Source organism: Gambusia affinis, linkage group LG11, assembly GCF_019740435.1.
Source record: "Gambusia affinis linkage group LG11, SWU_Gaff_1.0, whole genome shotgun sequence".
Classification (NCBI taxonomy): Eukaryota; Metazoa; Chordata; class Actinopteri; order Cyprinodontiformes; family Poeciliidae; genus Gambusia; species Gambusia affinis.
In genome coordinates, this window is record NC_057878.1 from 14,657,157 (window position 1) to 14,681,453 (window position 24,297).

Consider the following 24,297-nt stretch of genomic DNA (forward strand, 5'->3'; position numbering starts at 1 on the left):
TACTTTTAGGTTTTACTTATAGTTTTTTTAAAGATAAAAACACAAAAATAAAATAAAAAAAGGTGTTGCAGGTTCTTTGGTAGCAGTAAAAATCATGAAAGAATATTAAGATCATTCCTAGTTATACAACCAAGCTTCATCTTGCTTGAACTAAACAATCACAAAAATATGTCAATCTCCAACAATAATGGCAAGTTCTGATTTTCTTTTTAATAAATAGGAAAAAAACATGATTGATTTATTTTGACCTAAACTCTTTTCACAGCAGATCAAGGGAACATTGGCCAGCTAACTTGTAAACCTGTATAAAAAAAAATTTATTTTGATAGTAAAATATTTGAGGGGATGAAAATCTAACCTGGTATCCTAACCTGTCCTAAATCCAGCCCATAATCTAACTATGTTGTGTTAAATGAACTCATGTCAGGATTGGTCCAGGACCCAAGGTTGGTTTAGCAGTATAACTCTGTTTGGGTTTTTAATCCAACCAATAGAAAAACCACAGAGGGAGTCAAAAGTGCAAATTATTTTAGCAGGTACAGCTAAAGTGCTTCTTTGTCAATCCTACCTCACAATAGATGTTTTCTGTTGTTGTAACATACTTCCACAAAATAACAAAAAGCACCTTTATGCAGCGGCACTCACAATGGTAACCTTTAACTCAGAGGGCCGCTATCAAACACAAGGCCTTTTTCCAGCAGCAGCAACACACCTATCACTTACACGTGTAAACAACTGTCAAATCCTCCACAGACGCACAGTTACAAATTGCAGAGACTTACTGCGAGAGCGGTGAATGCGGAAAAGGTGATGGAAGTGACAGTTATTGTGTGAGTGAAAAGAATATTCAGACAGTGGCAAAACATTGGGAGGAAAATGACAGCAACTGTCTAGAGAAGGAAAAATAAAGAAAAACTGCAGAAGAAACATCCAATAACTTCTGGGGGGTTTTCTAATGTGACAATAATTTATAATATAGTGTATACTTAAAAACAGTTATTTAATTTCAATTGTATTTCTGGTAAATAGTAAGACAGTTCCCAATCAATCCAGTCAAACATAAGTGCTGTTTGCCAGTTTGGAGGCCAAGTTGTGACAACTGGACTGGCCACACAATGGCCTACTGATAACAGTACAACAGCAATCAGATAGTGTCTGTTAAGCCTCTCCTTTGCTGCTCTATTAAACAGATCATTACATTATTCAAAGTGTTTGCTCTCCTCAGTGTTGTAAAGATTACTGAGCAAGGCACACCCAGATAAGCGAGTCAGGCAGTCCGATGCGTAATGCAAACAGCAGTAGCTGAAAAACAAAACCGAAAGATTAAGACGTGCCGGGTTCTCTTCATACGCAGCGCTGCAATGGGAAAAGCTTCCGCACTTATACACCCACCTCTAATGCCAGTGGAAACCGCAAGGTGCAGAACACCCTCAAATCATATTTAGATTTGTGTTACGGGCTTATTATGACTCATTATACAGATACAAGTTGCCCGTCTTGTGGAGAATTCCCACCCGACCCGATTGTGCTGTACACTCATGTCACTATGAGGAGATTAGGCTGCGTAATTATCTCCTGACAGGTGAACAATGCAACAGAAAAAACTGAAGTTATCAAAGTGGGCCACTTGATAGTTGACTTTGGATTTGAGTGACAGCCTGCGGTAATATTCCTTAACCTAATTAAAAGAGGTCTTAAATTATTCTTGGGGGGGAGGAATGTAGGGCAAATTAAAAACAACAAGCAAAAACATGTTTTTATATAAAGAAAATCAGGTGCCTTTCTGACTTATTTAGACTGTTTACTCACTTTTTATATCACCCCTGTCGGCCCACTCCAGTGAACCAGCAGCACTCCACACAAAAGCTAACAAAATGATAAAAATGTCTGACACGGTGCACAAATACAGACAAATATGTCTGCATTTCTACAGCTCCAATCCAAACCCTACACTGTCTAAGCTCTACTGTTCTGCAAACAGTGTTTACTCAATCTAGCTGTTCGCTCTTTTGTAAAACCTCACAGTAAAGACGATAATGCTCTCACTTGTAGTTTTAAATACTTTACAAGCTGAAAAATCCTAAATCTTCTCACAAGAATGTGGATTTAGTGTAATATTTATGAAGCTAGATCAGCCTCACAATAATAATTCAATCTAATAAAATGACAACAAATTGCAATTATATTTTTCCACAGAGAAGTTTTAGATTCTTTAATAAACATTAATTTAAGTTATTTGTTAAGATAAACATAAAAAAAAGAAACAACATAAACTCTATGGGGAGCGAAAGCCCTTATTTTTCCATTTTAAATTGAAAAGATTACATCATATAAAAACTTAACAGTCATGACAAACAAGAAAGATGAAGGGAGAGCTGGTAGGTGTTTTAAAGTGGAACAGAAGCCATGTCGCAGAAAGGTAGCAGTCTGCCCTCTAGTGGTAGAAGCGCTCGATGTTCTCAACTCCTGATCATTTCATCGTTCAAATTCATCATGCCGAAACAGAAATGAGAGCTTCACTTGTGTGTGTGCTTACCGGTTGGGTTGGTATCAAAAAAGTGGACGGAAGTCCGGAGAATGGCCCTGAACATGTTGCTGTGAAGTGTTTGTGCAGACGTCACCAGGACATTGAAGAAAAACAAACTGCGAATGAAGCCCAACACAACTGAGGTGACTGTTAAAGCTGAAAAAGAAAAATGCAAAGAAGAAATATGTGAAATGTATGATAGAATGATTCAAGTAAAATAGCCATTTCCTCATATGGTGTATTAATGGAGTTTTGAATATTTCCTGGCAGACAAATTTGTTAGTGAAATGTGTGAGTATATGTGAGGATTCCTAATATTTGAATGCTTTTCATAGTAATAAAAGTATTACTTTGATTTAATATAATTTGGTTGTGTTGTAAGTAATGCTGGTATTTCTGGATGTGATCAATAAACAACCCATTTTAAGATAAATTTGCTAAATTCCTGGTTAGCACAAGTAGCAAACCAGTGAATCATTTGCATTTAGGTATTCAGGGGCAGAGAAGACAACTTGCTGAAGTTCAGACCAACATCAGAATATGGAGGACAGGGGATTTAGGTGCCTTTAGTCATGGTATTTGGTTGCCAGATGGACTGGTCTTAGTATTTCAACAACTGCTAATTTTCAAGGTTACAGAAAACTGTTTGAAAAATAGAAAATATTCAATCATTGCAGTTGTGAAGGATCAAAATTACTTGTTGATGCCAGACAAGAATGGACAGATAAATTCTAAGTGAGAAGCAGTAGGTGCTATGTCTCTTGGTTAAGAACAGGAAACTGACCCTATAGATTGCAATCAACAAAACTGGACAAAAACAGAGTAGAAAAGCATTGTGTGGTCCAATGATTCTCAATGGTTGCTCTCTGTTTCCATCCCTTCTGACGGCTACATCCAGCAAGATATGAAGTTGACGAATGAGCTAGGTCTACCCTATAAAGCTGCCGGAGAATGTTTATAACCCAGCATATTTTTTGATCTGGTGGCATGTTGGACACACTGCCAGGTCCTTCACATTTTTACCCACCAACATAAGGTGTTTCTCCAAGGTTTATATTAGGACCTCCATTTTTTTTCTTTTAATGTAAATAGCTTTGGTGACACAATTTATTGCTGGACGTGAAAAGCATGTACATCATTGTTCTCTTCATGCTGCTGCTAAATATTCATGGTAGTTTGTCCATGATCTTACAAGCTGGATGTTTACACTCCTGGTGCAGGGATTGTTTTCAGATGTCTGTCATAAGAGTCAGAAGGGAATATTGTGAAACAGCTATCAAATATATAGTGCCTGCTTCCTTTAAATAAAAAAACTTGAAAGTAACAGAACTGGGTTTAGTCCACTTTAGTGGAGAAGGCAAGGATTATCTAGGTCAAAGTCAGTGTTTTTGGTATTAATACTTCTATGCACATGTTTTTTTTAGCAATTACTTATTCTGAATATTAGCTATAGTTATTTTGTGTTTTATTAGACATTGTTTCGTTTAGTTTTTTGCATGTTTTACTCATTTTGTGCCAAACCTCTTTTTAAAATAGACCCAATTAGGCTTACACTGAATAAATAGTGTACTGTGATATTATCATTAATAGTAACAGTGGTATCAATAATAGTGACGGTAAAAAAAATTGCATTTCTAATATATGTATTATTTATTATAGTATTATTTATAATTGTGTTTTTATGTGTGAGTAATATTCACTAAAAAAGCCATGAAATAAATAATTTCTATATCAATACAGAACAATCCTACATATGCACCGCTTTCAAGGACATATCTATTTATGTTGACATTATGAATCATACAGGTATCTTTTTTTTTTATCTTGTATGCATTTTCTATGTTTTACTGCTGAGAGCACAAAACCTGAAAAAAATGAAGAGGCTGAGAGAAACAAGAAGATAACTGAGGGAATAGAGGAGCAGAAAGGAAAGAAAAGCACTCCTATCTGACTGTACAGCTGAGACCCATGTAAACATAAATTGGGCCTTGAAGGCCCTGGGCCACAGCCAAAGAACTGTGGATCTGCTCAATGAATGACTGCAGCATTCAAAATACACAAAGAGCAATGAGAGCTCAGCGAGCTTCACCTGCGTAAATGCTTAGGTACAGGTCAAGGTCCACTTGCTGAGGGAAGCTGCCATTGAGGTGCTCAGTCACACTAGTGTACTTCTGTTCAGAGGCCCTGCGAATCAGCCGCCAACAGCCAAGAAATTCACAACAAAAAATAAACACAACAAAGATAGTGGGAGAAAAAAAACACAATATCAGGGCACCAAACACAACACGTTTATATTGTGAAGCTCAAGGTTGGTTTCAGTAAGCGACAGACAAAGTCAGGTAAAACAGTTTTGTTCAGGCGTTTTCTACGAGATCCTCAACCACTTTCAGTCAGAGAAAATATGACTGACTTACAAAACCATCCATTCAAATTCTTGCAAGCATTCATGTTTTATTGTTTTTCAAAATGTGAAAAGACATAAAATCTCACCAGTGTGCAAGCCACCAGTCCTGAAGAACAAATATAATCTAAACATAACACACAATAAAAAGATTATGGAACATAAAAACCACATACATGTAGAAAACTTGACACAATCATTTAGTTTTTTGCAAAATACATATTTGATGCAAGAAAACAATTAACTGATTGAAGGGAAACTCACGTGAGCTAGTCCATTGAGTAAAATGAGAAGCAAGAGGACCAAGAGGTTGGCACCTGCCAGGAAATATTTCACATACATACGCAGGCCGACATTTCCTTCCAAGCGACTTTCCTCCTCTATCGGCTGCACTGCCTACACATGGAAACCATAGTTTAAGCAGCATTCATCTAAAACAACCCATATAAACAGGCCAAGGCAGTGAGGATGGAAAGTGTGAGTATCTGCTGCTCTCTAGTGGCTAAAACGACGCACAGCAGAGCATAGAGTTATGCTTCACCAAAGTCAGGGGATCTCCTCCATCGATCAGAGAGTAACGAGAGGAGGAAAGGGACGACATGGAGGAGTTGTCAGAGAGGGTGCAATGGAAGGAAGAGCCAGTTCCAGGCACTGGGGTCATATCCTGACTGTCCTCATTCTGGTCTTCCTTGAGAAGGGAGGTGAAGTCAACGCCAGAGCATTGCAGCTCACTGTAGGTCCCTTTTGCAACCATCTGGCCCTGAAAAACACCAAAAAACAAAAGATAGAGTATTGGTGGATTAATTTAATGTATGACTAATGAGTCAAAAGACTCAAAATCTCAGAAACTTGACAGGTAGGTTAACCTTAAATTAGAATACCATTGTTTGATGGTATTGCAGTATTTGGCATGACTGTACAAGTTTGTGACAATAGATATTTCCAAAGAATAAAGTTCCCCCGAATACCTTACATTGTTTAATGATGGCAGAGTGGTAAAGCACAAACCTCCTTTAAGACCACAATCAGATCTGCAGCCTTTAGATACTGCAGCTGATGAGTTACAAGAATCCGCGGTTTCTTCCTCAGGAGTCCACAAATGCACCTGAAAGTAGATTATGTGTAAGAGAAAAAAATAACAATTTAAACTTTTAACAGAGTGGTCAAAAGTCCCTCAAAATAAATGAAGAGACTAATAAAGTCATACAAACATCAACAATTGAGAGTTATTGCTGCTAAAGGTCCTATTAAGATGCAGTGTGGTAATAATGTAGCATGTTTAATTATTCTAACATGGATTTTCCATTTTGGCTCCTTTTTTGTTAAATAAACAATGACAGAGAAAATTGGCTGAAATTTTTTATAAAATTACTATTGGACTAAAATTAAGAACCTTGTAAAGAGCAGCTTATTTTATTAAGTATTGAAACATAAATCTCTATATTTAAAAGAGCACATCCTTTTTTTAATCATAAGTGTAGGATGTTGATAATCAGACTTACTCCTCGAAAAGGTGCTGGCCCACTTCAGCATCTACTGCACTAAGAGGGTCATCAAGCAAGTAGATATCTGCTTCACGATACACCGCTCTGAAAGGTCACAAAAATGAAGGTTATCACTCTCACTGGTACTAAAGAAGAAAGTAAACTACTACAAAAATATTCAGCACACCTGGCTAAGCTGACTCTTGCCTTCTGTCCTCCACTGAGGTTGACCCCTCTGTCCCCAACCATGACTAAGTCACCACCAGGCAAAAGATCCATGTCCTGACAAAGGAGGGAAGCAACTTTAGGTGGGGTGACTTAATATCTAGCTCATATTTACTGAGACTCACTATGTAAGATTCAGACTAAGACAGCAAATGAAACCAAATCGTTAAATGAGAGCATAACAATACAGTCAAACGTGTAATAATAAGGAGCATCAGGGTTCATTCTCACTCGCTTGAGGGCACAGGCTCTTAGAACTCGATCATACTTCTTGGGGTTGAACTCTTTGCCAAACAAAATGTTGCTGCGGACCGTGCCAGGCAAAATCCACGGCTGCTGGGATGTGTAGGTCACCTCTCCTTTGACTTTGACCACACCACTTTCCTGACTCAATTCTCCCAGTATGGCATTCAAGAGTGAGGACTGACATGAAAAAAAATTTTTTTGATTTAAATGACAAGACTGACACCCCACAGGGACCCCTGAAATTATTATTATTATTATTTTTTTAACTAACGGAAAGATGTGAGTTTGGAGGCAATTAAGACAACAAACATTTTTCAGTGCAGATTTAATTATTATTAAATTATTTTAAGGTTTAAAAACAAGACTGAAACTGTGAAAACTGAACAGACCTGACCTTTCCAGCTCCGACGGGCCCGATAATCGCCAGCAGCTGCTCAGGCTTCACTGTGAAACTCACATTCTGCAAAGTTGGTGCTTCAAGATTCTGCAATAAAGGACCAAATAAAATGAAAACTCCATAACCAAAGCAATAAATGAGCTGATAGCAGGTATAGTTAAAACCAAAATAAAAAAAAAAAGACCTTTGAGTCACATGCCCAAGAAAAGGAAGGAAAGTGCAGTTCCTGCTTGTGTTTCTCACCTTATCCCAGTAGCATTTCAGATCTTGTATTTTAACCATACAGTCCCTTCTCTCTGCCAAAGGCATTCCCAGATGCTGTGGTGCAACTTCATTTAGCAAAAGGAATTTCTTAAGGAAAAAAATAAATTGCAGTTTTTCAATGAAGCATTGGTTATAAATCTGCAGCAATAAATCTGTTCATCATGAACAGATGAGATGTACAATTGAACCTAGTTTCTGTCAGATCACTTGGAAATTGCTGCTAGCTTTTTTCAGTCTTTTTTATTCAAGACATTTGCTTGACTTTGTAAAGAGAGAAAAATCAAGTTTCTGTGAGGAGCGATCATGTTTTCCATCTCTTTTGCCCTTACCTGTATCCTCTGGATGCTGATGAGAGACTCTGAGGCCTTTTCTATGGCGAAGGGGAAAAAGAGCGTGATGGTAAGTCTGACTGCCCCATAGAGGGAAACGGCCATGAACAGTTTGCTGGCCGACATCCTGTTTCCTGTGAGCACATAAACGCAGACGGTGAAAAAGATGACGATCTTGTTTGCCACAAAAAAGGACGCCATGTTCAGGCCACGAAGGTAGGAACTTTGCATGATCTTGGAGATTTCCATTCTGTAACAAATGAAAAATAATGGCATGATATACTGCTTTGACAAATTAATAACAGATCTGACTAGAGGGCATGTTGAAATGTGATGCTGCTCTGCTGCTGAGTAGAAACTTGCATCATTAGAAATCATGAAGAAAATTGAGTGAAAAACAAACTCTACTGCACCGTCTGACTTCATCCACAAGTGCGCCAAAAGGCTTCTCCCACCCGTACATCTTTATAACTCTGATCCCAGAAATAACTTCACTCATTGTGCGGATTCGCTCGTCGGTTAGCGCGGCTGTTTCAGCCCTGAAAAGAAAGACACACATTGCAGAAATGGAGGGAGTGCAACACAAGACAAGGCCTTTTGCAGACCGATCACACCAAGATGTAACTGATCCAAAATAAACCTTAGCCTGGAGAACAAGCGTCCAAACATGGTTTGTATAGGCATCAGAATGAAGAGGATCGCCATTCCAGCCAGACACGATGGTCCGATGACATACAGCAACAGTAAAATCACAAACACTGCTTGAAGAGGACCGAGCCATAAGAAGTGCAAGTATAAGGTAACCTGAAGAGAGATTGAGAGGAGGCTGATATACCATATAAACAAAAATATTTCTAATGTATACTTGCATACTTTGTAGGACTTAAAACCATTTTTAAGAGCGGTTACATCAGCTCTAAGTGTGCATTTCAAAAAGCCCCAGTTTTGAACGTACAGAGCATGTTGGTTGTGGAAGCTACAAAACACGCTGTCACAAAATAATTAGGAAATATGTTTTTGCATAGAAGCCATGTTCAATACACAAAATGTTTAACTTTTGTCTTTAATTTTGTCAGTTTCAAAGAAAATTTATCTATTTTTTTTTAAAAGGTAGCAACAAATGCATGTGCATCTGTGCATAGAATAATTTCTCCAAGTGTCTTATAATTTTTAAAGAAATCAAATTAAAACCTATAATCTTGTGATTTGATCTAACTAGATTTAGGTATAGAATGTCGAGTTACCTCATCAAATTTGTTGACGTCGTTGGACAAGAGGTTCACAATCTGCCCTGTGGTTGTTTCAGCCATTGCTGAGCTGCTGAGACAAAGAGCCTTTGCAGAACAAAGGTATCAAAATCAAGTCTACAGAATAAACTCAGCACAGAAGGTAACAATTCTCCTGCGAAGCAACACGACAACTGACCTTCCGATAGATCATGTGGCACATGGCCACGCGAATCTTCATGCCAGCCCGTTGGACTTGGTAGAAGTACACATGATGAAGCAGAGTTACGCCTATGGTGGCCAATGAAATGCCTGCAGCACAGCTGTAAGCTTCAGAGACCAAAGCTGGCTCAGCAGTGTCGTAGCTCTCAAAGAACTCGATTAGCTTCCCAAGTAGCACTGGCAGAATGACTTTGATAAATTCCTGATAGACAAAACGATTGTAAAACAAAAGAAATGCTTGTTGCAAACACTGTGTCTTGAAAAGGTATCTGTTCCTTGAACTTTTCTCACATTTTCAGTACAAAAATCTATGTACTTTTAAATAATTTTATGTTGTAGACCAACACAAAGTAGTCCATAACTGTACAGTGGAAGGCAAATGAATCACCATGGTGAAACATGGTAGATGGCAGCGTCATGCTGAGCAACGACTGGAAAACTGGTTGGAGGTCACCTTCCACCAAGACAATTACTCTAAACATACAGTCAGAACTACAATGAAGTGGTTTAGATCAACGATATATAATGTGGAAGTATTCAGGGCATATGAACTCTTTCTACCTCTATAAAGATGTAGATCCCAATTAACGAGTATGGTTTCCAGTAACAATGGATGAGAGCTCTGGCAAGTCTGGGTGAACGCCGATCTTTTACTGCCTGCTCAACTTCTTGATTCCAAAACCTTAAAAAAGAAAAACAAAAAGTCATTATTGAGATTTGTTTGGATCTGTGTTTATGATATCTAAGAAAATGTGTTCTTAATTTAGTTTTAATTTCTAACACAGTTTAACATGACCTTATGTGCCTAACTGATGTATTTAACAAGAATTACCTAATCTTTCCCTGATTTAAAAGTCTTGTACTTGGCTGCCTATAATTATTTTTTTATGTACCGAGTTCAATCTCTAAACAGCAAAGTAAAACTTAGATTGAATTGGAATTGAATTTATTTATATGCTTCGACTGAACTGAATATATAGTGGTGAATATATACTTGATGTATTTGTTTTGTCATGTGCCTCAGCACTGTATGAGTAAACTGAATTAAGGTTGAAAAGGACAGTGTTATGCTAAACATTGACGTACCCACGCCTTCACAGAAAGAAACAACAATGCGATTTTGTTTGAGAACATACCACCTTTACATTTTTAATATTTTACCACATTACAACAACAAAGTTCAAGGTATTTTGGTTGAAATGTATGTAAACCCTGTATTTAGTTCAAGCCACAGTCCCATCAGCTCTGGCAAACCTCTAACTTCAAACATATCCTTGGCTAACACAGGAGTTATTATGATATCAGTAGGAAAGAAGCTTCCCCCATATACGAGTTTGAAAAGGACAGTCTAAATATAGGTGGGCTCTTCTCCAACCACAATGTTCCCTCTGAGGCCACACTTCCTCACAGAAAGCAGCCTCTGCCGTATGTGGAAGAGGTGCGGGTTCTTACATCTCAGCTCAGACATCTTAATGTCAGGCAGTTGGAGTAGAAAATGGCCTCTGTTTTGCTATGACATGTGAACTTTCTCAATGGAAAATAAAGTTCATTTAACCTGAGAATATACCCTCTTCTATTAACAGCTAACAGTAAAATTTTAACTCAAGCTCCTTACTGCCCTGAGCCCTAATGCTGCATTGGTTTCCAGAGTGCCTCAGGGATCTAAATCTGACATAGTTATTAGTTAAATTTTGTGTGGGTCAATCAACCAAAGCACAGGCACAGCGAGGATATTACAGAAACAGTTTACAGTGGAGGATTTCTACACTTGAGGAAATCTTGAAAAAGTCTAATAAAGGGAAGGCAAATAAAGATAGGAATGACCTAAATGCAACCAACACAGCACAGTGGCTGCAGTCGTTATAAAATGTTCGAATCTCTCTTTTGTCTTACCATAACACATCAGACTGCTTTTGAATAATTTTTTTAAAACTCACCTTTTGCGTTGACTTTTGACACAAGATTATATTTCGACTTCATTTTATTTATTTATTTATTTTAGGTTTGATTGAATGGCTGGTTATATGTGTGCTTGAAGTATTTGTTATTTTACTATTTTCTGTTTTGCATCTATGTAATGTAACTTTTCATGTCAATGTTTTGTACGTATTCTGCACACCACATCGGTACTGCGTGGCAAGGTAGAGCGCTAGATTTGGATTGGATATGTCTCTGTTCTTGATTTTGAAGTTTTTTCAGCAGCAAAATACCAAATAAAATGCCTTGCTTGCCTGCCATATTTTTGGAGGATTCCACAAAGAACAGGGTAATAACACTATAATGGTGGATCATAGTGGTGGATCTGCCAAAGCAGAGTTTGTGGCTAAAAAAAACCCATTAAATTTCTTCCAAATTCAAATTACTATAGAATCCAAATTCAACTCAATCTAAAACTGCTCAAAACATAATTTAAATAAAATACTTGTATATACTTTTTACCTTCAGAGATGTCTTTAATAAGTTACATTGACTCTTTTAGTTCAATAACCTTAAAGGATTATTGACTACCATATCTGCATCTGACTACAGATACTTTTACACTAACAAATATAATATATAAATAATATATTACCGCTGTAGTTCCTCTCCAAGTCGCTGAGACGCGTCCTCTGGGAGAACTCTGTACATGTCATCCTCTTCCAGTCTCCTCTTGTACCCAACTCTGAACAAGGGGTTCAGCCAGCTAAGAGTCAAAAACATTACCACATGTTAATTATTTTTTACATCCATCCATCCATTTTCTGAACACCCTTTGTCCCTAATGGGGTCGGGAGGGTTGCTGGTGCCTATCTCCAGCTGCGTCCCGGGCGAGAGGCGGGGTTCACCCTGGACAGGTCGCCAGTCTGTCGCAGATTATTTTTTACAACAATAAGTAAAAGAAACTAACAATCAGACAAAAAAAGGTTCCTCAAACATATGTGACCCCAGTTAGCCAGAATTGTGTGAGAAAGACAGCAGTTTTGTTGAAGGGAATGGGCCAAAATTCCTAACCAGAAAAAGTTTAGTCTGTGTTGATGTCAGCCAGTGAGAAAAATTTTGCATTTTTTTACTGCGCATGTAAATATTTGATTTCATCAGTATGAAAAACTCATTTAAAGACACTATTTGAAAAAATACGTTGTTGTTTTTTTTTTTCAATTTTATGATTGTACACAATTGGCAATACCAAAATTTCAACAATAACAGCTGATATGAGAGTTGAACAAAAAATTTTAAGCAGATAATTTAATGCAATTTAGGATTATTGTTATTGCAAATGGAAATATATAAATCCTTATTGAAAAAGACATCTACACATAAAACAATATTGACAATACAAATAAAATTATCCCAATAAAGGGCTTATGTTAACTTTGTACGTAAACTCCTTTCTCGAGCTTGTTTTGTCCTAAAATTAAAGTGGAGTATTGTTTTAATGCTAAAAATCAGAACTTTCTCTGCAGCTACCTGTTATCACATCCAGGAAAGGCTCTCTTCACTGTCCACTGCCCATGCTCTCTGCAAAGCCCTCTGTTCAGCTCAGGTCACGCCACACTGTCAGTGGGAAAGGGCAGTTTTTCTTACCAGAAGAAAATCTTGGAGAGAAGATTAGCTGTGGCTGACGGATTATCCTCCTTCTCCTTATTCAGAGTTTCCATTGCCCCAAAACTCAAAGCAAACCAAGCAAGCTGCTTCTGCAGGCTATGTCCCAGAGAGATATAGAGGTGGAAACACTGCGAGAGCACCTGTTATGAACTCTTCTGTGTGTCAGAATCGGCCCTTGTGACATTCGGGGCAGGATTACTGCAGGAGATTGGCAGCCGGTGTCCCGGTGTTTTAAGTATCTGTGCTACCCATTCATCTGTCCTACCTTGTGGCAATGCGCATGCGTACATCCGTGCTACGGTAGGAAAATCTGACGAGAAGCAGTTTAGCGCATGCGTGATTCATTTCCAATGTATCATTTTCAAAGAATGGGGTTCAGTTCAGTTCAGTTCAGTTCAAATGTAGGCTATTTAATAAAGAACAGCACCTTAAATAATGCTTCATGTGGGAAAAAAACATGTAGCCGAAAAAAAAAAAAAATGTTTTGTGCATAGGTTTTTATTTTAATTATCGGCTTTATTGTCTCTTCCAGCCTTTTTCTCTTTCTGTTGATGACACTTAATGAAAAACGGCTCAACTCCGCTGCTCTCCACTGACCCTCCCTTCCTCATTTCCTTAGTGTAATGTCCAGTGCACATTACACGATTTTAGAATTGTCAGCCGATTGTCGGCCCATTTTCAAAACCTGAGAAACCACACATTAGCCGACATAAAGCCTATGTATAACGGTTTGATCTGGTTCGATCGTGCCGTGTGGTGTCCAACAATGGGCACAAAGTAATGGCTACAAGTCCAGTTAACTCATTTTAAAACCAGACATTAATTAATGCTTTACTACAATCTACCTGCAATGCATGTGGCTCTAGTGTCAGCGTAATGTCCTGACTGAACGAAAATCAATCGTCCTCAATTTCCATTTACTTGATTTGTTTCTCTGTTTCTACCAAAAACTAGATGAATAAAGTCTTCAATCTGGTGTTTTGTAAACAAAAGTGTCCTTTTTAAAAAAAAAAAAAAAAAAAAAAAAAAAAAACGATTTAGTTGAGACCAGAAAAATTCATGATTTCTTTTATTTTGTTTATTAGGATATTTGAAATGTCTTCCAGTTCCAGTGTTAAATGTTCATTAGAATTTCAAGTTTTAGAACGAAGAGGACTTCTTCCCTTCCGTCCTCCACTCAGCAGCTTCCTTCTTTCCAGTTGGGTTTTTATTTTCCATCACAACATAATAAATGTTGATGAAAATAATTTATGTCTGATTTTTTGTTTCTCCTTTTTCTTTGTGTCTGAGCAGGGAGAGCTTCATCAGGTGTCCCACAGCAGCTTGATGGAATCAGACTCCAGTACCAGCAGCAATGAATGCAAATGATGCAAAGAATGTGCCATATTTCCTGGACCAGAATGTAGGTGTTGATGGAGACTTATAGAAAAATAAACTGACCCCTGGCTGTGCATGCTACGTAATGACAGAGGAACCTATTGAATGCATTGGAACTTTGAAACTCTGCAAGTTTGGTGAAATGTTGACTGGTGAGCTGGCAAGTTTTCAAATTAAAACAGAAGTGTTTTTAGAAATTTTGAGCCATTTGGACCCACATTTCTGCTTCAGACCCTGTTCTTCAGTGAGTAAAGGTAACATGAACAATGACATACATGTTCATAAAACGGCTGGTAATCGTTACTCTCACAGTCGCTAAATACTGCGTGCTAAAATAGATGAACCAGTAACTGGACTTTGTCACCTGTTTGTCTCCTGTTTTTTTTTAGGATTAATAATTACTTCTTTATTATTTTTATGTTAATATGATACTTGGCATCATCTTAGGCGAGAACAAGAACACACAAATGAAGGTTTCTCTCTTTTTCCCTTCGAACATGTAATGCCTAACTGCCAGCTCATCCTTCCTTTACTCGTTCACTTTGAGACACGCTTGTCCGTCCCTCACAAGGTGAATGATCAAGATGTCCTGTGTGTTAATCATCTTTGTGAAACACATGTCCACAGTGTAATTCTACCTGCCTGAGGACTTTTTTTATTTTTTTCTCCTTATATCTTAAAGTTGACAAAGACAGCACACATTATTAAAGCTATCAAATGACAGGCTGGCAGATTCTGGCTTTCCTCAGTGGCCTAGCCGGGCTCTGCGCCATCATCGCCGCGACAGTGTCCAATGAGTGGAGGGCCACTAGCCGGGCATCCTCGGTCATTACAGCCACATGGGTGCTCCAGGGTCTGTGGAACAACTGTGCTGGGAATGCCATTGGAGCTCTACACTGCAGACCTCATCTTACCATCTTCAGCATTGAAGGTAAGAGATCACTGTATTCTGATTTCAGACGTCCAAAAAGTTTACTTTTTTTTATTTAAGACAGCAAATAATAAAGTGATTGTGTTTTTCCAGATGAAAGTTTATGTTTTAAATGTGGTAAATGTGGAAAAAAAATAGAGAGAGATGTTAAACCATGAATGTTTGGTGGAAAGTAAGTAATAGCTTGGTTGATTGTACACCAGTAAAAAATGAAGTCGAGCAAATTACAATACCGCCTTCATTTTGAAACATTTTAGTTTAAAAAAGTTCACATTGGATTAAAAATGTGCATAAGGAAGTACATCAGTGTAAATTACAAGTAATATTACATAGAAATCAGTGCAATGTAAGCAAACCCTTGAAAAGATCCTAGAACTCTGAAGTTACTGGAAATAAGAAGCACACGATTGATGCTCAAAATATTTATTTTTAGTCACATTAATCCAACACTGTGCTGTTTCATAAAGAAAATCACAAAATGTATGTAGCCACTCTTATTTCACAATACATATTAAATTTGGGGGGTGTGGGGGGATACCAAAAACTGACAAGGCAAATTAATTATGTTCTAAATTTTTCTTTTTACAAATGGAAATCTGACAAGTGTCATGTATTTTTTACTGTCATGAACCAGAAAAAAACTGCAGTTTTGGTCTCCTCTGATCTCCTTCTCCCACATGTTCGTTTGTCCCTGACGTTGTTTGAGACAAAATTCAAATGGGACCTCCCCCCACAGCATCATGCTGCCTCCAACTCTCAACACTCTGAGGTCCCCACAGAAAGCAACTGTACTGATCCTGAAATTAAAGTGAGAAAGTGAAATCCTTGACTTAAATTTTTCACTGGCCTGTATTCATTTTTTCCACTTCACAATTGCTTAGTGTTAAATGAAATCAAAATACACTGAAGTTCACAGTCATGACGTGACATCATTTAAAAAATTTTGCCTTTGGAAGGCTTAGTTTTCTCTAAGTTTCTTTTTTCCATAATTGTTTTATTGTCTACAATAACCCAGACTTAACAGGACAATCAAATTAAATTTGAGTGGCAGAAAGTCTTCAATGTCCATTCTATTATCTTGAAGCAACTTATCAGTTGCTAAAAGCAGTCAATTTTTGAGGAGTTTTGATTTGTTTAAATTTGATTCCTGTCCAATGGTTCTAGGATAATGAAATTATGTGAAACTTCTGCAAGTACCAGATTTATCTCCCCTATGGTGACCTTAACATATCAGATCAGTCCTACATTTATGTTTGTTCACTTGTGATTATCAACAAATTGACAACAAATTACTAATTTAAATCTAACATGATACAACTGGAGCTCCCACAAAAGCTAAATCACTTAACTTCTAGCACATTACAAGATCACGTTCTTTTAATGAGCAAAAGCTCTGAATATGCATAAAGTAAAATATAAAATGGCCCCTTTTTTAAGAAAAAAAAAGATAGTACAACTTTAATACCTGTAAAGTATTTTTATCTTAAAAGTAACTAATTTTGCAGTATGCCCTGAGCAAACTGAATCGACTGCAGTGTGACGGACAAGGAATTACTTAGAGTATTCAACCACAAGATGGAGCTCTGATTCACATCAATGAAGCTGTAGAAATCTTTAGTTTGGCAGTAAACATCTTCTGTTATTTTATGTTTGGAACATTGCTGGTAATCTCAACATCTCCTTTCTTTGAACTGAGAGTATAATTCATCTGTGAGAGACAATGTTAATAATTCAACTAAAACTTGCTATTTCAGGACTAAGAGGAAGCTGGAACACTTAAGTTGAGCATTAATCCTCAACTTAAGTTGAGGATTAATGCTGTACAAGGTGAGAGAGAAGGTGACATGTTCTCTCAAGGAAAATAGGAGATGACGAAATGTTGACAAAGTTCAATATAAAGCAAGGAGCGATTTTCTCCTTGTGCTTCTACTTTAAAACTTTTCCATAAACACCCTGAACGCATTCTGGATATGTGCCAACCTTGAATATCTAACTTCTTTACTAACAACTTCACAAACCATCTATATTCTGTAATTTCAGTCCTTACCAGTGCAGGTCTGCGTCACAGTGACTTTGTGAAAGGGCTGATCATTGGCCACCTGTTGATGTTTAGGTCCAACCTCCTCCCTTTAGCATATAACTGTCCACCACACATTAACTATCAATTGTTCACTATCCATTCAACAAACTCAGGCAGAGCAAAGATACTTTTTTCCAAAAAGTTTTTCCAGCCATTAATTATTTTCTGCCCGTGCCACCTGAATTAACGTTCCGGGTGGTGTGAAGAAGTCGTCTTTGCAGCATGAGCGGCATGTATCAGGAGATTATGGCTTTTGTCTTAACTACGTCGGGCTGGATACTGGAGTCTTCCACCGTGTCGATGGACTTCTGGAAGGTCTCCTCAAACGATGGATCTGTCATTACCACATCTACTTTCTGGGCCAATCTCTGGAAGCACTGTGTGACTGATTCGACAGGGATCTCCAACTGCAGAGATTTTCCATCAATGTTGGCTCTGGATGGTCAGCTCTATTTTTAAAATGATTGCAATGGCTGCTTTACCTCATGCTTAACCGTTTTACTTGATTTTTACAAAGCTGTAATGTGTATTTAACCTTCTTCTTCCTATAGTTCTTGAAAAAAATTTTAAACACCAGCTTGTTCTCTCCTTCAGCTTCGTTAGAAAATTCAAGTTCAAGTTTATAGACAAAAAGATGTCATGATGCCTTGGGACATATTTATTCCCTAATATCTCAATGTTTAGCTTTTCTTCTTGGAACTAGAAAACTTGTAAGATGATTTATAAGGTGCCTCAGGCAGTGTTGGCCAAGGATGACCACTTTTAGGGGTTGACCTTAGAGGTTATCTTTGCCTCTGAAGCTGATTGGAGTGACCAATTTCATTCCAACAAAGTTACCAAAAAGTGCCTGGCAGCAGTAATGGTCATTTGCTCTTCTTGCTTTATGTCTAAATATTTCAGAAGGTCTGTAACTCATTGACCTTGCTGTGTTTTAAGCCAAGTTTGAAAACCATCAAATGAAGACAAAAGACTCTTTGGATTCCAGACAGGTTGGGTTTGCTTCTGTTTCACAGGTTACATCCAGGCTTGCAGGGGATTGATGATTGCAGCCATCTGCTTGGGTTTGTTCGGTTCTGTGCTTGCCCTGGTAGGAATGAAATGCACCAAAATTGGAGGAAGTGACCAGAATAAAGCCAGGATCGCCTGCTTTGCTGGTGTAGACTTTATTCTTTGTGGTAAGTGCACATGATCTGTCTGAGCAGCAAACATTTTCCCAAAACCATTTAATTGCTTGTTTCTTCTTCTTCTTCTTCTTAGGCATCTGCTCACTTTCTGCCTGTTCTCTCTATGCACACCGGATAACAACTGAGTTTTTTGACCCAATGTTTATGTCTCAGAAGTGAGTTTTATACTGAAGGACATTTCCGTGTTTTTCAACTGAGACGCTCGTGGGCTATAACCTAAAAGTATTTTTGTGTGTCTCCAGGTATGAGCTGGGAGCTGCTCTCTTCATCGGCTGGGCCGGTGGTATCCTCTGCATTCTGGGGGGCAGTGTCTTCTGCTTCTCAGTTGCAGATTCTTTTTCAAGAAGGTTAGTATCACCAACGTGTTTGCATTATACAGTAGAATTTTTTTTTTAAAGCAACTTCTATGTGATTCATGTTTGTGAGCCCTAAAGGAGTTTGACTTGTAAAGATGAAGCTTTGCTGTTTCTCTTTGCAGCCACAGTCAGGCAAACTATATCTACAGAGGTGCCGCCTCACATTCGCACATCAGCGCTTACACCAGAGGGCAGACAAAGCCTGTAAAGGAAGGGCATGCTGCAGATAACAGCAGCTCCTCCAGGGTGCAGCACTTTGATAAAAATGCATATGTGTAAGCGAGTTGAATCCAAATCTTTTAAACCTAAAGTCCTTGGTGGACTTTTAGGAGTTTTATCTTCAGCATGTGAGATGTGACAGCAGCAGCGGTGGGCTCAGTCTAATGGCAGCTGAAGTCACTGAAACAGATTTGTGGCTCACCTGGATTTCAGTTTTAAATTTTTATTTATTTTTTTTTTAATTTTCTTCAAGGCAATGTACTTTAAATGTTTTCTGACATGGTTTACTCAACGTTTTCTTGTTTTTATGCCCTTTTATATGTTTTGAATATAAAAACATGAAAAGCGTAGACCAAAAATGAACTTGTTGGATCAAATATGGTCATAATTCTCTGTGTATTTCTATGAAATTTTTGAATTTTTGTTACTTTTATTTGCATTTTGGTTTAGTTGCTTGTACCTGTAACAGTATCAAAGCCATAATGACAAATTTAGAAACTGTAACATTTGATATATTTGAACAGTCATTGTGCATTTTTAGTTGTGTTTATATCAAAATAGATAAAAATATTGAGATCTGATTTTGTTGTAATAGTTTTTCCCTAAAGACATTTCAACCCCTCTTCAATGATTTTTTTCATAATCTCTGCAAATAGAAACATTAATACTACAGTCGTTAAATCTTGGACTTGCGTAATGGAGCAGTTGTCAGCACTGGTGCCTTGAAGTAAAAAGGTCAAGGGTTCAAATCCTGCATCATGGGCTTTTCAACATGGAGTTTGTATCTTTTTACCATGCATGTGAGGATTCTTCACGAGTATTTTGAGTTCCCTGTCCAGACCAAAAACATGGTAGGTTATGTAGCTACTTCAAATTTCCTCCAGGTATATAAGTAGGGATCGAAAATTACACAACGTATTTTAAGGTGATTCTATCACAAACAGTACAACACCTGGAAGTGGTGATTAGTGATGTTGCAGTCTTTTTTTCCCCTTTGGTTAAACAATATAGCACCTTGATGATGTAGTAATGGTGGCTGTTTATTTGCCCTTCTAAAATTTTCTAACCCGTCTAAGCAATAGTAAATGTTGTTACTTTACAATTTACAAAATCTCTTTACAAATTTGATGTCTTAAATACACTGATGCTGGCATGTATTGCAAATAGCAGTTAGCAACACAGAGTAATTGATTGGTAGACTTTTTATAAAACAGCTTAAGAAATCATATTTTTAATAAGCACAGGCCGAAAATTGTTGTCAGCTGTGGCATTGTCAAAGAGGATAGAAATAAAAAAATTAAAAAATAAAAAAACTGTTCTACATGTTTATGTATTGCATTACCTCTACCACACAGCTAGCCACTATAAGTTGTTGGAAAAATCTTCGACTTCCAACTCTAGTAAATACTTTATTCCAACTGAAGTATATACTAAGAAATTTGTTTTATGTACTAGAGGAGCCAAAACAATAATCAACTTTGTTCCGGTCAGCAAATTTTAAATTCTACAAGGAGCTCACAACCTCTTTGAGGTTCTGCACCAGTGGAAAAGTGGGAATGACACCAGTCTTGATACTCTGGATTAGCCACACCTGCATTATATTTCTAGCCTCACAATAGTTGTTAATGTTCACATAAAAAAAAGGTTCTTTTCAGATGGTCTGTTAAGAGCAAGTTGCAATTAAATGTGTTGTAAACAATATTCTTAGCCTGCAGTTCTGTGAGAAAGGCTTTTCCGTTCTTCCTCAGTATGTGATCGCCCAATGGGAATGTTTATGCCTTTTTATTTATGTTTGACTTGTTTGTAAAAGACGTTAATATGTACCACAACATGCATTAGTGCAGGAAATGGTACAACGTCCATGTTCGTGGTGGCAAAATATAGCAATAAAAATTAGCAGAAATTAATTTTAAAAAGTTGAAACTAAACAGTTTTCAAAGGCATTTTGGCCTGCAATAACAGAACAGCACAACGAGCTGCTACAGGAAATTGGAAAAAAATTAAAACATTAAACTCCTGTGACCAATTGCTTCAAAAGCAAGAGGAATGTTTGTATTTTTTGTAGATTTTTTTTTTTTTGTCAGAACCAACAGGCATACAATTCAGGATCTGCAACCTAATGTCAATAACAGTTGTTTAGATAAAAGTTTCTAACACGGATATGTCTATGAAAAGTCTCCTTAATACTGAGATAGATGTAGTAAAATGTTGTTTCTCTGTGCACACCATCAAAGGCTCCTCCCTCAACTATGATGGCTTGAGATGATGGGAAACAATCAAAACTAAAGACAGGCTGCAGAAGGTTTACTATAAACATCTTGCACAATGTCATACAGCCCTCTCCCACAAAAATAACACAAACACAGTGTCATCATCTCTATCCCCTATTATGACATATGGGACTTTTCCGACTCAAATGTAGACGTGTGAGCTCCAATCTCTTTTTGTCTTCACGCTGCTTTAGCAGATTTAGTCAATTCAGCAATGAAGAAGCGTTTCATACAAATATTTGGCTTCTTGACCTCTTCTTTGGGATGGCTGTTCATTCTGTGCACCATGGCAATGGACTACTGGAGAATCAGCCAGATCGGAGGAGAAGGTGGTTCCTTCATAATCAAGGTGGCCTGGTACTGGTCCAACCTGTGGAAGGACTGTTTCACCGACTCCACTGCCGTCACCAACTGTAGAGACTACGGGGTCCTCTGGAGTGTCTTGTGTAAGTTGTCTTCCTTCAAAAAATAAAGTTTACTAATTGTAAAATTGACTGTGTTTTAACAATAAATGTTGAGACACCCTCAAAGTGATATAAGGTGTCACAATGTTTTGAACAGCATACTGCATTTGCCTCAGCCCTTTTTGTAAGTAGTATGAGTCAAAAACTTTCACTGTTGTCTACATAATTGAATTTTTATAAATATCTGTATGAGCTTTTAGGCATTAACTCTTCAAAAACAATCAATGGAGAATTATCATGTCTGCAAGATATTACATATTCTAAAGATATACTTCACATAATTTCATTAAACACAATTCTGAATTCCAATTGTACTGTTGTACATCCTCTAACTAACTGACCAACTAACTAACTAACTCAAGGCAACCCAACAGTCATGTTTCTAGGGCTCTAAGCGGAGGATGGTAAAGCAGAGTAAACTGTGAAAACTCAAACTGCAAATACCATGCAGACAGACGCCGATCCAGGATTTAATAAACCCAGAACCTTCTCACAGCAAGACAAAAGTACAACCAATAACATTTTTTTTTTTTTTTTTTTGTTGCCGACAGATTACGTCCAGGCAGTTCGGGGGTTGCTAATGTGCGGCTTGACGATTGGATTCTTTGCAGTCATGTGCTGCTTTGTTGGGATGGAGTGCACTTATATCGGTGGACCGGAACCAACCAAAGATAAGCTGGTCTTTTCTGGAGCTGTTTTTCATTTTGTTGGTGGTGAGTACAAGAGTTCAGATGTGTTTTTCTCTAGAAAAAAAAAAATAAAAAAATGGAAGAAATGTTTTGCCTTCATTTATTTCTTGGTTTCATCAAAACCTTTCCACACAGGTGTGTCAAATCTTGTTGCCTACTGCTTATACATCAACAGAGTTGCCAGAACAGCTTTTGCTACCAATTTACCAGCAGGACAATTACGGTACGGCTTTTTTTAGCTACAGGAAAATACTAATCAAAACAGTTTTTTACTATTAAAAATGGGAATTGTGTTTTTCTTTTCTGTTTTCATTTTAGATATGAGTTAGGACCACCCGTATTTCTGGGTTTGGTGGGATGTTTTTTAATTTTTGGGGGGGCTGTTCTGTATGCTGTGACGGTCATCAAAGTAATCTACCCTGATAGGTATGTCAGCCGCTCACCTGTTCTTTCGTATGTAAAGAGTTGACCATTAACTTTATGTTTTGCTTTTTAGAAAAGTGATGGAGGTATATGGCAGACCAACATACATGCCCCCATCCTACAGGGGAAGAAGTTTGTACACGGGATACTATGAACCCTCCCGACTCTATGGGTCTTACTCCTCAGGACGATCAAGCATCAAGATCTCAAGGCTGTCTCAAGCTACACCAAAACTGCCAGAAAGAGATGCATTTGTGTAGTACCGAAGCTCTTTCAAGTCTCACAAAGTTCTGCAGCAGGGTTGTAAGAAAGTGTATAATGTCTAACTAAACTGAATGCAGTGATTTTGTAGCATTTTCTATCGTTACTATGTTTATTGTCACTGCTTTTTGTCACTTAGCCAATTGGTGTTTAGGTGCTAATAAAGGCAAAACCTGAGTTTTTGGATTTCACCATTTTTAAGCAATTCATATGACACTAAGTAAGGGTTGTTGTGAAATTGATGTGAAAATGTTCAAATATCTTTAAACTTGTAAGTCTGAGGTTGTGGCTTTTTAATTGGAGAAATGAGGTGCGCTCACTTTAGTCTCTCCCTCAAGCAAAGCTTCAAGTGTCTCAGTGTTTTGCTCATGAAATGCCAATAGGTTAGAGAAGAAGATTCATGGACAGATTGGGTCCTATTCTGCAGCAAAGTGGGTAATTTTCCAAGCTATCAGGGTGGAGTCAAATAGTAAAACTTTCTATTTTCACCCAATCTCTGATCTTCAACTTTGACCTTGAATTATGAGAGATACATGGATGGATGGGAAAACTTCAAACTCCTGGGGAATTTGAAGAAACTGATCTACATGTTCATGTTCACATTTCTGAGAAACCATGAACAAACACAGCATGCAGAAGCCTCTAAATTAACAGCACCTTATTTATGCAAATACACATAAAACTAAAATGAACAGGACACAAATCCCGTAGAGGGGTCTTCAGGATTGTTTAAAAACAAGAAACTAATGCAAAAGATGTGAATCAGTGCAAAAAGGACAAGTGTGAGTATAAAACTAAAGAATTAACATGTTACTTTTTTCATCATAGTAAACATTTCTCCGAATAACAAATATATCAAATCAAATATTGACCAATAAAATGTGTTGACCATTTTGCCAAAAAAACAAAACAAGAAAAAGCACTTCTAGTGTTAAAAATCTAAAACTCATCTTTAAACAAAAAAGGAAGGTATTTTGCTCTGTCTTGTCAGTTTTGAGACAAACAAGTGAGCGTTAAGAATATTTTGTGCCCTTTTTATTTGAGTATCTTTTCAATTATGACATTTTCATATAAAGGTTGGACAGCTTTTCTGAATAGAAATCAACTGTCCTTCATATGAAAAGCATCAACAATATG

At 37.5% G+C, this 24,297-nt stretch overlaps 3 protein-coding genes across 7 annotated transcripts in view; 2 read left to right on the top strand and 1 right to left on the bottom strand.

The window, feature by feature from the left end:
• The window catches only part of LOC122840176 (ATP-binding cassette sub-family C member 4-like), a 46,882-nt gene extending 33,740 nt beyond the window's left edge, over positions 1-13,142 (bottom strand). For 3 of the 4 annotated variants that reach the window (XM_044132400.1, XM_044132403.1, XM_044132404.1), the window contains exons 1-19: positions 12,886-13,142; positions 11,894-12,004; positions 9,883-10,003; positions 9,299-9,523; positions 9,118-9,207; positions 8,514-8,677; positions 8,287-8,412; positions 7,874-8,123; positions 7,524-7,631; positions 7,278-7,367; positions 6,869-7,060; positions 6,600-6,694; positions 6,431-6,517; positions 5,937-6,033; positions 5,470-5,688; positions 5,193-5,324; positions 5,018-5,055; positions 4,617-4,711; positions 2,537-2,683 (exon numbers count right to left, since the gene is read on the bottom strand). In XM_044132400.1, the coding sequence (XP_043988335.1) occupies positions 2,537-2,683; positions 4,617-4,711; positions 5,018-5,055; positions 5,193-5,324; positions 5,470-5,688; positions 5,937-6,033; positions 6,431-6,517; positions 6,600-6,694; positions 6,869-7,060; positions 7,278-7,367; positions 7,524-7,631; positions 7,874-8,123; positions 8,287-8,412; positions 8,514-8,677; positions 9,118-9,207; positions 9,299-9,523; positions 9,883-10,003; positions 11,894-12,004; positions 12,886-12,959 (2,461 nt within the window). In that variant the 5' untranslated portion in view covers positions 12,960-13,142. Of the gene's footprint in view, positions 1-2,536; positions 2,684-4,616; positions 4,712-5,017; positions 5,056-5,192; positions 5,325-5,469; positions 5,689-5,936; positions 6,034-6,430; positions 6,518-6,599; positions 6,695-6,868; positions 7,061-7,277; positions 7,368-7,523; positions 7,632-7,873; positions 8,124-8,286; positions 8,413-8,513; positions 8,678-9,117; positions 9,208-9,298; positions 9,524-9,882; positions 10,004-11,893; positions 12,005-12,768 lie in introns of all 4 variants that reach the window. The other variant, XM_044132402.1, reaches the window with a different exon arrangement.
• A 1,858-nt stretch (positions 13,143-15,000) lies between these two features.
• On the top strand, positions 15,001-19,351 carry LOC122839371 (claudin-10-like). 2 transcript variants are annotated; one of them, XM_044130875.1, is made up of 5 exons: positions 15,001-15,214; positions 18,308-18,469; positions 18,552-18,633; positions 18,721-18,825; positions 18,957-19,351. In XM_044130875.1, the coding sequence occupies exons 1-5, from the start codon at positions 15,001-15,003 to the stop codon at positions 19,111-19,113; spliced, it is 720 nt and encodes a 239-aa protein (XP_043986810.1). In that variant the 3' UTR covers positions 19,114-19,351. The 2 variants fall into 2 exon arrangements, with proteins under 2 accessions (XP_043986810.1, XP_043986809.1); XM_044130874.1 differs by lacking the exon at positions 15,001-15,214 and adding an exon at positions 17,360-17,736.
• Positions 19,352-21,450: 2,099 nt separating this feature from the next.
• LOC122839369 (claudin-10) lies at positions 21,451-23,337 on the top strand. The gene is made up of 5 exons (XM_044130871.1): positions 21,451-21,769; positions 22,339-22,500; positions 22,612-22,699; positions 22,795-22,902; positions 22,973-23,337. The coding sequence occupies exons 1-5, from the start codon at positions 21,538-21,540 to the stop codon at positions 23,157-23,159; spliced, it is 777 nt and encodes a 258-aa protein (XP_043986806.1). The 5' UTR covers positions 21,451-21,537; the 3' UTR covers positions 23,160-23,337.
• Positions 23,338-24,297: the final 960 nt, after the last annotated feature.